The following is a 12951-nucleotide window of genomic DNA, read 5'->3' on the forward strand; positions in this document are numbered from 1 at the left end:
CATGTGCTTGCTTCATTTCCAACACAATAGAAGAATTAACTACCAAATAAAATAAAGCCACATAACACACACCTCATCCGCAAATACATCTAATATCAAATCAAGAAGAATTTATGTTTCTCACAAAGATACATTTCCAAACTACATATCAGTTTTCATTCACAAATGTAACCATTGCATAAATGGCCACATCAAACATTCTCTCTTATCTTAGATTAGCTACAATAAGAATGTAAGTATGCATTTTCTTGACCTACTTCATACACCTGACCCAACATTCAATGAACCTGCCAAACTCTGTCAGGAGGAAGAGGGTGTCTTCCAGAACTGATATCGTATGACAAATAAAGGCAGGACTTTACAGTGCACCAGAACAAGCAGCTTTTATGTATCAATCAGGATTTTTTTATAGTGTAATTCTACCCTTCGCCATTCTAAATTAGCTAGAGGCACAGTCTCATAATCCTTGACATCTCCATGTAATCGGCTATTTGGGAAAATGTCCCAACCATAATAAAATATGACCTTCTGACACAATCCATCTGAGGTATAAATGAGGTCATAAACATTACAACATGTACAAAATAACATTATATTCAACCTGGTTCATAACTTTACACCAGTAGCACTGTATCAGCGCAGCATTGTGACAGATTAATTCTTATTTGGGTCCAGGTCAGAGAGGAGCACGTGGCTGAGCAGCAGTAGTAGCATCTCCCTTGTTCTCCCCCCTCTCTCTGAAGTAGCTCCTCTGTTCATTGACACCTCTCTGTAGCAGGGCTAGGTTCACCCCGTCCACACAGTTCAGTACACGGGCATGGACCATCACACCATCACCTCCTGTGAAGAGATAGGTAAGTGGGTTTTGGGAGTTGCAAAGCATATAAACCAAATAAAAACCTAATCTTACCCTCTGCTTTTTCAATCTCGCCCAGAACTATGTACTGGGCTCCAATGATGGGGTCAAAGGGTTCCACAAATGTAGTCTGAACAACAACTTGATGCTGTCTTGCTGCATGCTGGATAGACAGTGTAGCCTTCGATTCCTCTGGTTGGTAACTCACCAATCTAGAAAATGAACTAGTATGTTAGCCACGCAATCCAAAAGGGATAACAAATCATTAACTACGATTATACATGGTGTGTTAAAGATAGTATCATGGGAGGCTGCTGACGGAAGAACGGCTCATAATAACGGCCGGAACGGAGCAAATGGAATGGCATCGAACACCTGGAAACCATGCGGTTCGTGTATTTGATACCATTCCACTGTTTCTCTCTAGTCATAACCCTTTCTTAACAATGAAGGTGCACCAACCTCCTACGGTAGACACTCCTCACCTTCCAAATGTTCTCACTGAATCTCCCTCCTTGACTGCACCAAAGTTGACTTCCCAAAGGAAATGAAAGACTGCAGGTGATGGAAGCATCTTATCAATAAGTTATCAACGGGTAAAATATGCCAAATACTATAAAGATGCCAGACGGGTGTTTTGTCAGTTCAAGGCCGTAATGTTTCACAACGTCACATAACCTGATTTTTTTTTACTCGCCCCCTTTTCTAGCCATTCAGGAAGTCGTCAATAATTATTCAGGCTCCATTTATTGCAGTGCTGAGCTTGGTTCATGTAGTCCTAAGATTACATAGCTCACATTTTATTGCCACACGCAACGTCGTCTTTTGCAAGGGCAAATATTATTTATTTCGCCATGAATCCTGACATAACTAGAGAGCGTGAGAATGCTACATTTGACGTGGAGAAACTCACACATATTCTGGACGGAGGCATCGAGAAGACCAAAAGAAGAAGAGAGATTGGTAAGGTTGGAATGTCTTGTATCGTGTCTCGTATGTGTAGCCTATCTGGTGAACAAAACATTGAACTAGCAGCTAGCTAGCTAACGAAACAAGTTCATAACTAGCTAGCTGACCTACATTGGAGAAGGTTGGATATACATAGCCTAGACAACCGATAGTGGGCGCTATATCTGCTGCCTAGGCTAGGTTAGACAGTTGGTTATCTGTTGTTGTAACAGTAGTTATAACCAGTCAGTTGTTGTTTTATAATTGTGAGCCAATGACAAGATTAAGGCCAATTTTTTTGCATTCATTGTAACTTGTGCATGCTGTTTGTGTAAACAAGGCTCTGATTTGTGCATTGCCAGATAACATAGCCAGCTTGCAGCAACCTCGCTAACTAGCATGTTAGGGTCACTTGCAAGGGCTGGGCGATATATCGAGTTTTTCTCTCTCTCGATATATTCGAGTTTATGTTTTAGTGCGATTTGGAAAATGCCTGTATCGCAAGAATCGAGGTTCTCTTATAATGTTGTAACGTTTTACAAATGCAACATCTCACTTGTCTCTTTGTCAGCCCAATGTCGAATCATTTCCCAATTGCGTGACAATACAATCACAAAGGTACAGCCTTTCACAAATTGTAACCACGCCGGAGAAGTGTAACGGTAAGAGTTCCACCAGGCAGCCAGCTCAGCCTCTCGTGAGGATGAAATCATCCCCAAAAAGGGCAGCAATATTTTTTCTCAGTAATATGGAAGTGGTTCGGGTTCAAGAGGTCTGCTGTTAAGCAAACGAATGTCCTGTGCAAAATGTGTCGAAAGACAATTGCTACGAAAAGCAGAAGTACACGTTCACCTGTAACTGAAACGACGCAATGCCGATTCCAGTCGGTAGATACCCAAAACGTCTGCTAAAAGACAAACTACCATAGCCGCATCATTTTCAAACCACCAGCAAATGTAATTTGTTACTCAATATTATCTGAGATAATGGATGCAGTGACCTATTACATAGTGAAAGATATGGTTCCAATCTTTACAGTAGAAAAGCCAGTTGAACACAAGTTTTTATTTAACTAGGTCAGTTAAGAACAAATTGTTATTTTCAATGATGCCTAGGAACTGTTAACTGCCTTGTTCAGAGGCAGAACGACAGATTTTTACCTTGTCAGCTCGGGAATTTGATCTAACAACCTTTCGGTTACTGGCCCAACGCTCTAACCACTAGGCTACCTGTCATTAGTATTTCACGAAAGAAGCCCTGCTGTTATTGTACACAGCTACACAGAAAGAGTCGCAGAGAAGCTGGCTAGTGTTTCTTATTTTTCCACTACAGCCGATCTATGGTTGAGCAGGGGTGTATTATGTTGCAGATAGAAATGTAGCTAATGATATTAGATCCATTTATTTATCCAATGGTAATACTACACAATTTGCACATAATGTTCGACCTAGTCTCGCATGGCCACCCTTCCAAAATCCCATTTTTTTGTGAGAAGCCTGGGTTTCCGACGATGTCTTAATCTCCCAAACTTCTCTATCCCCCACAGAGTCACTGGTGATCAGTGACCCAGACTTCCAAAGTGAGGACCTCAACTTCCTGTCCAGGAGCGAGCGATATGATGCCGCCGTGAAGAAGAGTGCCCAGATGATCCTGAAGCTCAGAGAGTATGGCATCTCAGACCCTGAGGAAATCTACTGCTACAAGAGGTAAGGCTGGGACACAGACCCAGACCAGCTATCTGCTATGGGCGGCAGGTAGCCTAGCGGTTAAGAGCATTGGGCCAGTAACCGTAAGGTTGCTGGTTTGAATCCCGAAATATGGCGATATGCCCTTGAGCAAGGCACTTAACCCTAATTGCTCCTGTACGTCGCTCTGGATAAGAGAGTCTGTTAAATGACGTCAATGTAAATGCTATGGACCTGCACATCACAACTAGAAATGTGAAAATCGATATAAGGTTTTGTCCATAGAGTTGTCTTCCTGTCAGCTAACCTGTTAGGTGTAATGACCGATGCAGGTGAAAGTAATGAAAGGTGAGGAATTGAAGATCATTTGGGCTAGTTTTGTTAATTACAAGCAGGATTTGGTTTCACTGGACTGTATGAATTCTGTAAGGGTTTGGGATGATCAAAGCAAACGTCATACTTCCTGGTATCCTCCAGTCATCACTCCTTCACACATTTCATGTTTTTTTTCTCCTTTTCTTTCTTAACATTTCACAGAAAGTTCTAATGGAAAACACAGCATGACAAACATCGATGAGGTTTCTCATGCTTGTTTTGAGGTTTGAAGTGCAGATGGCTGTATTGATGCGGCTTTGTACACACTGAAGCAAAACACAGCATTTGCTGAAATTACACAAACAGTCTCTAAGCCTTTTACCTATATACTAAAGTCTTCTTCACATCCCATGCTAATGTATTGCCTGCTATTAGCCCCACGAGTAATTGCGTTGTCATCTTACGAGGAGTTTGTTGGTCTCTTCCTGATCAAAGTGTGTTTTATTTATATATATGTGTATATATATATATATATATATATATATATGTGTGTGTGTGTGTGTGTGTGTATATGGTGAAGCAATAGGAATGTTACAGTACTGTAGTTTTATGCACTGTTATAGTGTTGCCAATGGGGCAAGACCCTGGCACTCTGCCATGTGGCTATAAAGGTTGTGTGTGTGTGTTAGGGATGTGCATGCTTATTCGAATATCTGAACATTAGTATTAGAATACTTGAAAGTATCATTTTTAGCGAGTGGGGGTAATTATATTTTATAATCAAGTTTTGTCACATGCACAAGTACAGTGAAATGCTTAACTTGAGAGCTCTACCCAACAGTACAGTAATAGTACAAAAATAAACGCAACCTGTAAAGTATTGGTTTCATGAGGTGAAATAAAAGATCCCATAAAATGTTCATGCGCACAAAAAGCTTATTTCTCTCAATTTTGTGAACAAATTTGTTTACATCCCTGTTAGTGAGCATTTCTCCTTTGCCAAGATAATCCATCCACCTGACAGGTGTTGCATATCAAGAAACTGATTCAACGGCATGATCATTACACAGGTGCACCTTGTACTGGGGACAATAAAAGACCACTCTAAAATGTACTGTCTTGTCACACAACACAATGCCACAGGGAGCATGCAATTGGCATGCTGACTGCAGAGATTTCCACCAGAGCTGTTGCCAGAGAATTGAATATTTTTCTCTACCGTAAGCTGCATCCAATATCGTTTTAGAGAATTTGGCAGTAAGTCTATCGGGCCTCACAACCGCAGACCACATGTATGGCATCGTGTGGGAGAGCGGTTTGCTGATGTCAACGTTGTGAACAGAGTGACCCGCGGTGGGGTTATGGTATGGGCAGGCATAAGCTACGGACAACGAACACGATTGCATTTTATGGATGGCACATTGCATGCACAGAGATACCATGACGAGATCCTGAGGCCCATTGTCGTGCCATTCATCCGCTGCCATCACATGTTTCAGCATGATAATGCACAGCCCCATGTCGCAAGGATCTGTACACAATTCCTGGAATCTGAAAATGTCCCAGTTCTTCCATGGCCTGCATACTCAGACATGTCACCCATTGAGCATGTTTGGGATGCTCTGGGTTGACGTGTACGACAGCGTATTCCCGTGCCCGCCAATATCCAGCAACGTCTTTAACTCTCATTGTAGTTCTTGTGTGGTTTTTATTTTATTATCTATATTATCACTGCATTGTTGGGAAAGAGCTGTCAAAGAATTTCATTGTACTGTTTTATACCCGTTTTATCCTGTGCACGTGGCGAATAAACGTAACTTGAAACTATACTGAACAAAAATATAAACTCAACAATTTCAAAGATTTTACTGAGTTACAGTTCATATAAAGAAATCAGTCAATTGAAATAAATTCATTAGGCCATAATCTATGGATTTCACATGACTGGGAATACAGATAAGAATCTGTTGGTCACATATACCTTTAAAAAAAAAAAAAAAAAAAAAAGTAGGGGTGTGGATCAGAAAACCAGTCAGTATCTGGTGTGACCACCATTTGCCTCATGCAGCGCGACACATCTCCTTCGCATAGAGTTGATTGTGGCCTGTGGAATGTTGTCCCACTCTTCTTCAATGGCTGTGCGAAGTTGTTGGATATTGGCAGGAAGTAGAACACGTGGTCGTACACATGGATCCAGAGCATCCCAAATATGCTCAATGGGTGACATGTCTGGTGAGTATGAATTGTGTACAGATCTTTGCGACATGGGGCCTTGGATTATCGTGCTGAAACATGAGGTGATGCCGTTGGCTGAATGGCACGACAATGGGCCTCAGGAGCTCGTGACAGCATCTCTGTGCATTCAAATTGCCATTGATAAAATGCAATTGTGTTCGTTGTTCATAGCTTATGTCTAACCATACCATAACCCCACCGCCACCATGGGGCACTCTGTTCACAACATTGACATCAGCAAACCGAGGCTGGCTGGTTGGACTTTGCCAAATTCTCTAAAATGACGTTGGAGGTGGCTTATGGTAGATACATTTATGTTAATTTATCTGGCATCAGCTCTGATGGACATTCCTGCAGTCAGCTTTCCAATTGCACGCTCAGTCAAACCATCGGTGGCATTGTGACACAATACTGCAAATTTTAGAATGGCCTTTTAATTGTTCCCATTTAATCCAAGCACCTGTGTAATGATCATGCTGTTTAATCAGCTTCTTGATATGTCACACCTTTATTTTTTTATCTAACCTTTATTTAACTAGGCAAGTCAGTTAAGAACAAATTCTTATTTACAATGGTGGCCTAGGAACAGTGGGTTAACTGCCTTGTTCAGGGGCAGAACGACAGATTTTTACCTTGTCAGCTCAGGGATTCGATCGAGCAACCTTTCGGTTACTGGCCCAACACTCTAACCACTAGGTTACCGGTCAGGTGGATGGATTATCTTGGCAAAGGAGAAATGCTCACTAACAGGGATGCAAACAAATTTATGCAGAATTTGAGAGAAGCTTTTTGTGAGTGTGCAACATTTTTGGGATCTTTTATTTCAGCTCATGACACATGGGACCAACACTATTTTAGTTCAGTATAGATAAATACTTATGGTAATGGAAATCAATCATCAGTGGACAGCAGCGTAATGGTAGTAATCGGATCAATAATCTTTTTTGCAGGAGCGTAAGTTGTCTGAGTGGTTAGAGACTTGTGGATGGTCATAGTCAGTGTGGATATTCTGTAGGAGAGGGAGACCAGTAGTTGTTCACCATTTTAAGTCTCATGGCCAGGGGATAGAAGCTGTTTAGGAGGTTTGTCTGAGCCTTGATGCACCGGTACAGCTTATTGGACGGGAGCTTGGAGAACACTCCATGTCTCGGGTAGCTGGAGTCTCTGACAATTTTTTTGGGCCTTTCTCAGACACCGCCTGGCATGTACATTGTGGATGGCTGGGAGCTCGCCCCCAGGTTTGCGCCGGGCCATCCGCACCACCCTCTGCATCGCTCGTGACCGGAAGGCCCTGCAGTTGCCATACCAGACGGTGATACAACCTGTCAGGATGCTCTCAATTGTGCAGCAGTAAAAGTTCCTGAAGATCTCAGGGGCCAAGAAGCATTGCCGTGCCTTCCTCACGACTGGTCTGGTGTTAGGGGACCATGTTAAGTCCTCAGTGAATAGGACACAGAGAAACTTGACGCTCTTGACAAGCTCCACTACAGCGTCTTCACTGTGGATGGGGGTGTGCACCTGCCCCTGTTTCCTGAAGTCTAAGATCAGCTCATTGGTCTTGCTGACGTTGAGGGAGAGGTTGTTGTCCTGGCACCACACTCCCAGGTCTCTGACCTCCTCCCTGGTAGCCGTTTCATCGTCGTTGGTGATCAGGCCGACCACAGTCGTGTCATCAGTAAACTTGATGGTGGAGTTTGAGTCGTGCGTGGCCACACAGGGGGGGTAAGCACACACCCACTGGGGGGCCCTGTGTTGAGGGTCAGCGTGGCGGAGGTGTTGTTGCCTACTCTTACCACTTGGGGTCGACCCGTCTGGAAATGTTATCACTGAAATGTTTTTTTTTTTCCCAAAATGAAATTAGAATGTGACATTGTTACATACAAGGATATACCATGACATTTCAAATGATTCATTTAATAAAACAAACTTTTCAATGTAGTTTTAATGACGTGTGACCTCCGGTGGCCTTCACGTATGTGTAGCTTGTTTTATGTTGGCCAATCAAAGAGACTCGATCTGTAGCAAGTGGAGAGAGAACTCTCCGTCTGCGCCCTCCATTCTGATCACACACAAGGCCCCTCCGCAGTTGCAGCAATAGAGCGCCAGACTCTCCCTCGCGTAGCAGTGCTCAGCTTTAAAAAAAAAAAAAGAATGTATATCCGACAAATTCCTGATACTATTCGAATAGTGAAATGATTTCAAAACCCCATCCCTACTATGTGTGAGTCATGGAGTACTGCTGCAGGACAGCACCATCTCTCTAGGCAGAGCAAAGGTCACATCAAGATTAGAACTGTCTGACTTTTATACTTGACTTGGGCTATTTAAGGCTAAACATACTTGATGAGGTGAATTGGCAGTTTTTATAAGTGAAAGCTATGTCCTACCCTTTCACTTATAAAAGTTAGTTAGTTACATATTAAAGTCCTCAGCCAGGAGCCTATATTTTCTCTTTGTATCTCATTTGATAACATCTATTTCTCAGTATGACAATGATGATGAGCAAATTGGAGATGAGGCAAATCAGAGCACATTTTGTAGTGAAACTAAAGGGATTGGGTTTGTCCAATGTCAATTTTTTTCTAGTGTTAGAGATTCTCTGGTACTTTTTGTATACTTTTTAGCCAGTACTTCTGAAAGTAGTGCTTACGAGCCAAAAGTAAACCCCCCAAAATGGTGTACTATATCACACATGTGCACCACATTATTGCTCTCTGTTACTCTCATGTATGTGTGCGCACGTCTTGCTAGCTGTCACTCAAATGGTGAGGAGCTGAAGCTCATTGGCTAGAATTCTTAATTGCTAGGGGGCTGGCCCATGTGGGGTAAAATGGCACTGCACAGCTTCATGTAGACAGTTGCTTTCAAACTAGGGATTTCGTGGCTAATCGAGGTAAGACAGTAATTCTGATCATAGATTATGCATGTAGAGTTGAAGTCAGAAGTTTACATCCACTTATGTTGGAGTCATTAAAACTAGTTTTGCTACCACTCCACAAATTTCTTGTTAACAAACTATAGTTTTGGGAAGTCGGTTAGGACATCTACTTTGTGCATGACACAAGTCATTTTTCCAACTGTTGTTTACAATTGTTTACAGACAGATTATTTAACTTATAATTCACTGTATCAAAATTCCAGTGAGTCAGAAGTTTATATACACTAAGTTGACTGTGCCTTTAAACAGCTTGGAAAATTCCAAAAAATGATGTCATGGCTTTAGAAGCTTCTGATATGCTAATTGACATAATTTGAGTCAATTGAAGGTGTACCTGTGGATGTATTTCAAGGCCTACCTTCAAACTCAGTGCCTCTTTGCTTGACATCATGGGCAAATCAAAAGAAATCAGCCAAGACCTCAGAAAATTTATTCTAGACCTCCACAAGTCTGGTTCATCCTTGGGAGCAATTTCCAAATGCCTGAAGGTACCACGTTCATCTGTACAAACAATAGTACGCAAGTATAAACACCATGGGACCACACAGCTGTCATACTGCTCAGGAAGGAGGCGTGTTCTGTCTCCTAGAGATGAATGTACTTTGGTGCGAAAAGTACAAATCAATCCCAGAACAACAGCAAAGGACCTTGTGAAGATGCTGGAGAAAATGGGTACAAAAGTATCTATATCCACAGTAAAACGAGTCCTATATCGACATAACCTGAAAGGCCGCTCGGCAAGGAAGAAGCCACTGCTCCAAAACCGCAAACTATGGTTTGCAACTGCACATGGAGACAAAGATTGTACTTTTTGGAGAAATGTCCTCTGGTCTGATGAAACAAAAATACTGTTTGGCCATAATGATCATTGTTATGTTTGTAGGAAAAAGGGGGATGCTTGCAACCCGAAGAACCGTGAAGCACGGGGGTGGCAGCATCATGTTGTGGAGGTGCTTTGCTGCAGGAGGGACTGGTGCACTTCACAAAATAGATGGCATCATGAGGAAGGAAAAGTATGTGGATATATTGAAGCAACAGCTCAAGACATCAGTCAGGAAGTTAAAGCTTGGTCACAAATGGGTCTTCCAAATGGACAATGACCCCAAGCATACTTCCAAAGTATTGGAGTGGCCACAGACCTATAGAAAATGTGTGGGCAGAACTGAAAAAGCGTGTGCAAGCAAGGAGGCCTACAAACCTGACTCAGTTACACCAGCTCTGTCAGGAGGAATGGGCCAAAATTCACCCAACTTATTGTGGGAAGCTTGTGGAAGGCTACCCAAAATGTTTGACCCAAGTTAAACAATTTTAAAGGCAATGCTACAAATTCTAATTGAGTGCATGTAAACTTCTGACCCACTGGGAATGCGATGATAGAAATAAAAGCTGAAATAAATCATTCTCTCTACTATTATTCTAACATTTCACATTCTTAAAATAAAGTGGTGATCCTAACTGACCTAAGACAGGGCATTTTTACAAGGATTAAATGTCAGGAATTGTGAAACTGAGTTTAAATGTATTTGGCTAAGGTGTACGTAAACTTCCGACTTCAACTGTATGAACTACACATTGACACATCTAGCCCAAAAGGGAAGGTTTAAAGAAACATACTTAGTGGTCTTCTACGACCCAGAGCATGTCTTTAAAGGGGGGATACTGCAAGATTCTGTCAATTAAGTGTTTTTTTTACTTACCCAGAGTCAGAAACTTGTGGGTACTATTTTTAAGTCTCTGCGTGCATTATGAAGGACATTTACAGGTAGTTTTGCGAGCCAACGCTAACTACCGTTAGCGCAAAACTGGGAGTCTATAGGTACAGTAGCTTATGCTTGCGTACCTATAGACTTCCATGATTGATTACCAGAATCTTGCAGAATCCCTTTAACAAATAAAAAGCCTTGCTTTTACAGTAAGGTCATGTTGACACTAGTGTCAACCCTATACCTGGGTCCTTTTTAGTAGGCACGAAACACTTTGCATTTTAGTTTTCCATTTCATTCTTATTGGACAAGTTTAGGTAGAACCTCCCCCTTTTTTTTTTTTTTTCACGAGTATGACCACAAACCTGCTGAGTGGTCCCGCCCAGTCTGTCCATCCGTCAACCTGTGTGTCTCCCCTCCCTCAGCGTGTTTCGGGGCCACCATCACGAGGCACTGGGGCTCCACTTCGTCATGTTCCTCCCCACCCTGTACACCCAGTGTAACAAGCAGCAGTTCAAGAAGTGGGTCCCCCTGGCCGAGTCCTTCAAGGCCCTGGGCACCTACGCCCAGACAGAGATGGGGCACGGTCAGTCCCCATACAGAGAATATATAATAATGATAACGTAGAATCACAATTTATACAACATAAAGTGCTTGTGCAATTGTGTTAACTAGCTAGCTAAGTATATGTTTGAATTATGGAATGGGTCACAGGGATGCTTAGGGATGGACAGTTATCGATCCTTGACGTAAGATTTTCTTTTAATATTGTTTTCAAATCATGGGGTGGACATTGTGATTGAAAGTGATTATTTGTAGGTGTTTGACAGATCACTGTAGTTGTTTGTGTAGACAAAATGTGCCCAGACTGTAGGCATAACTCAATAGTTATTAGCTAAACTGAATAGCCAAAACTAATATGCAGGATTCAAAATGTCATGATTGCCGGTCTGTTTTTCGAGTCCTTATAACCTGCTCAATACCTTGGACAAAAGGAACAATTGAAGGACAAAACAAAATTCCTAACATTGCGCTTAAACAATATTAAACAATCCATTCCCGTCTAGTTTTTAGTTTCATTCCATTCCTCAAACCTCTTATTTCCTCTCCTGCTGCTAGTAGTGGCCTATTAGCCTAATGAGTTGTTTCCAAGCTTATGTCAGTTAATTCTGATTGCTATTAAGTCTTGATTTTACCCTACTCCCCATTTTTTTTTCTTTGAATCTAGTCTACTCATTACAAATGATTAACCCTAACACTGTAGAATTGAGCTTTTTTAAGCAAATTACCTAACATTCTGAATTGTGCATTTGAGTGGATGGATGTAGGCCTAATTGTTTGGCTGTTTGTGAATTTATAGCTTGGATGAATGAATATAGGCCTAACAATTGTTCTTGTCTGTCGAAGTCTCAACTGATAGAGAAGACACACTGTCCTGCCAAAGAACATGCAGTGTGATTTGAGTTTCACATCCCTGAATATCCCATTGTTAATCTGAAAGCAGAGAAATCTGTGCGATGTAAGACAATTTTTGCCATACCAGATGTCTCTTGTTGCCAATGTTTCACTTCTATGACGCTGCGAAGTGGACATTATTCACGATCACGTAACCATGGCATTTCCATGACAATACTACTCTAGGGAATGTCTAGGACTGGCTTTAGAGAATTTTCTGAAGGCCTTCTTTTTTCAGAGTTCTGGTCTGGTTCACTTCTTCTCAGCAACTCGCTAGCTAGGTTTCCATTAAACTTTTCAAGTGATTTTTGTGTCAGAATTTTTAAAAGTTTGCATAGAAAATAGACACAATTACCTGCTGTCTTGCGTTTCCATTTTAATTATCTTGTGTCAATAAAAACAGCTGGATTAAATGACCTCACACCTCAACAACAAAAAATCTGCAAAACCTTAAAGTGCTGAGTATAAATGTCGTGGTCAGTGTCTCCATTACCCAATTTAGGCAAATTGCACATTGGCAACACCCTGTATGCCCTCCCACCTATCTGTTTCATGTCTCAGGTAGCCCGTGAAAGCCAGCATCAATAGAATGCAATAATTTACAAATATTTTCCATATTCTAATAATTTGCATGTGCCAATGTATCTCCACTGTCCGTGCCATGGTGAAACTTGCACTCCTGTAGATCGGAAATAATTGGATGGTGAAACCTGCCAGCCAACCAGAAAAGCAAGGTTTTAAGTAATTCAGGCCCTCTTGAAAGTCAGGATAATCCTTTTCCTGCAAAGAAACATTATTTGTATAGTTACGTGATGA

General features: G+C 41.7%; 2 protein-coding genes across 4 annotated transcripts in view; one reads left to right on the forward strand and one right to left on the reverse strand.

Annotated features, from left to right (window-relative positions):
- Positions 1 to 95: 95 nt before the first annotated feature.
- On the reverse strand, positions 96 to 1530 carry ten1 (TEN1 subunit of CST complex). The gene is made up of 3 exons (XM_014177138.3): positions 1342 to 1530; positions 911 to 1068; positions 96 to 840 (listed from the first exon to the last, which is right to left on the reverse strand). The coding sequence occupies exons 1-3, from the start codon at positions 1428 to 1430 to the stop codon at positions 677 to 679; spliced, it is 411 nt and encodes a 136-aa protein (XP_014032613.1). The 5' UTR covers positions 1431 to 1530; the 3' UTR covers positions 96 to 676.
- A 37-nt stretch (positions 1531 to 1567) lies between these two features.
- acox1 (acyl-CoA oxidase 1, palmitoyl) overlaps positions 1568 to 12951 on the forward strand; it is a 31109-nt gene continuing 19725 nt past the window's right edge. The window contains exons 1-3 of one of the 3 annotated variants that reach the window (XM_045706183.2): positions 1568 to 1819; positions 3351 to 3510; positions 11106 to 11266. In XM_045706183.2, coding sequence (XP_045562139.1) covers positions 1711 to 1819; positions 3351 to 3510; positions 11106 to 11266 — 430 coding nt within the window. In that variant the 5' untranslated portion in view covers positions 1568 to 1710. The remainder of the gene's footprint in view (positions 1820 to 3350; positions 3511 to 11105; positions 11267 to 12951) is intronic. The other 2 variants (XM_082965005.1, XM_045706187.2) reach the window with 2 other exon arrangements.

This window comes from Salmo salar, chromosome 02, assembly GCF_965601325.2.
Source record: "Salmo salar chromosome 02, fSalSal1, whole genome shotgun sequence".
Classification (NCBI taxonomy): domain Eukaryota; kingdom Metazoa; phylum Chordata; class Actinopteri; order Salmoniformes; family Salmonidae; genus Salmo; species Salmo salar.

What these genes read in the sequence shown, in the direction of transcription:
- ten1 (XM_014177138.3), bottom strand. Translation starts at nt 1,430, where the DNA reads ATGCTTCCATCACCTGCAGTCTTTCATTTCCTTTGGGAAGTCAACTTT. An exon ending in TCAGTGAGAACATTTGGAAG is followed by an intron (nt 1,069 to 1,341) that starts GTGAGGAGTGTC and finishes TTCATTTTCTAG; the next exon opens with ATTGGTGAGTTACCAACCAG. An exon ending in CGAGATTGAAAAAGCAGAGG is followed by an intron (nt 841 to 910) that starts GTAAGATTAGGT and finishes ATCTCTTCACAG; the next exon opens with GAGGTGATGGTGTGATGGTC.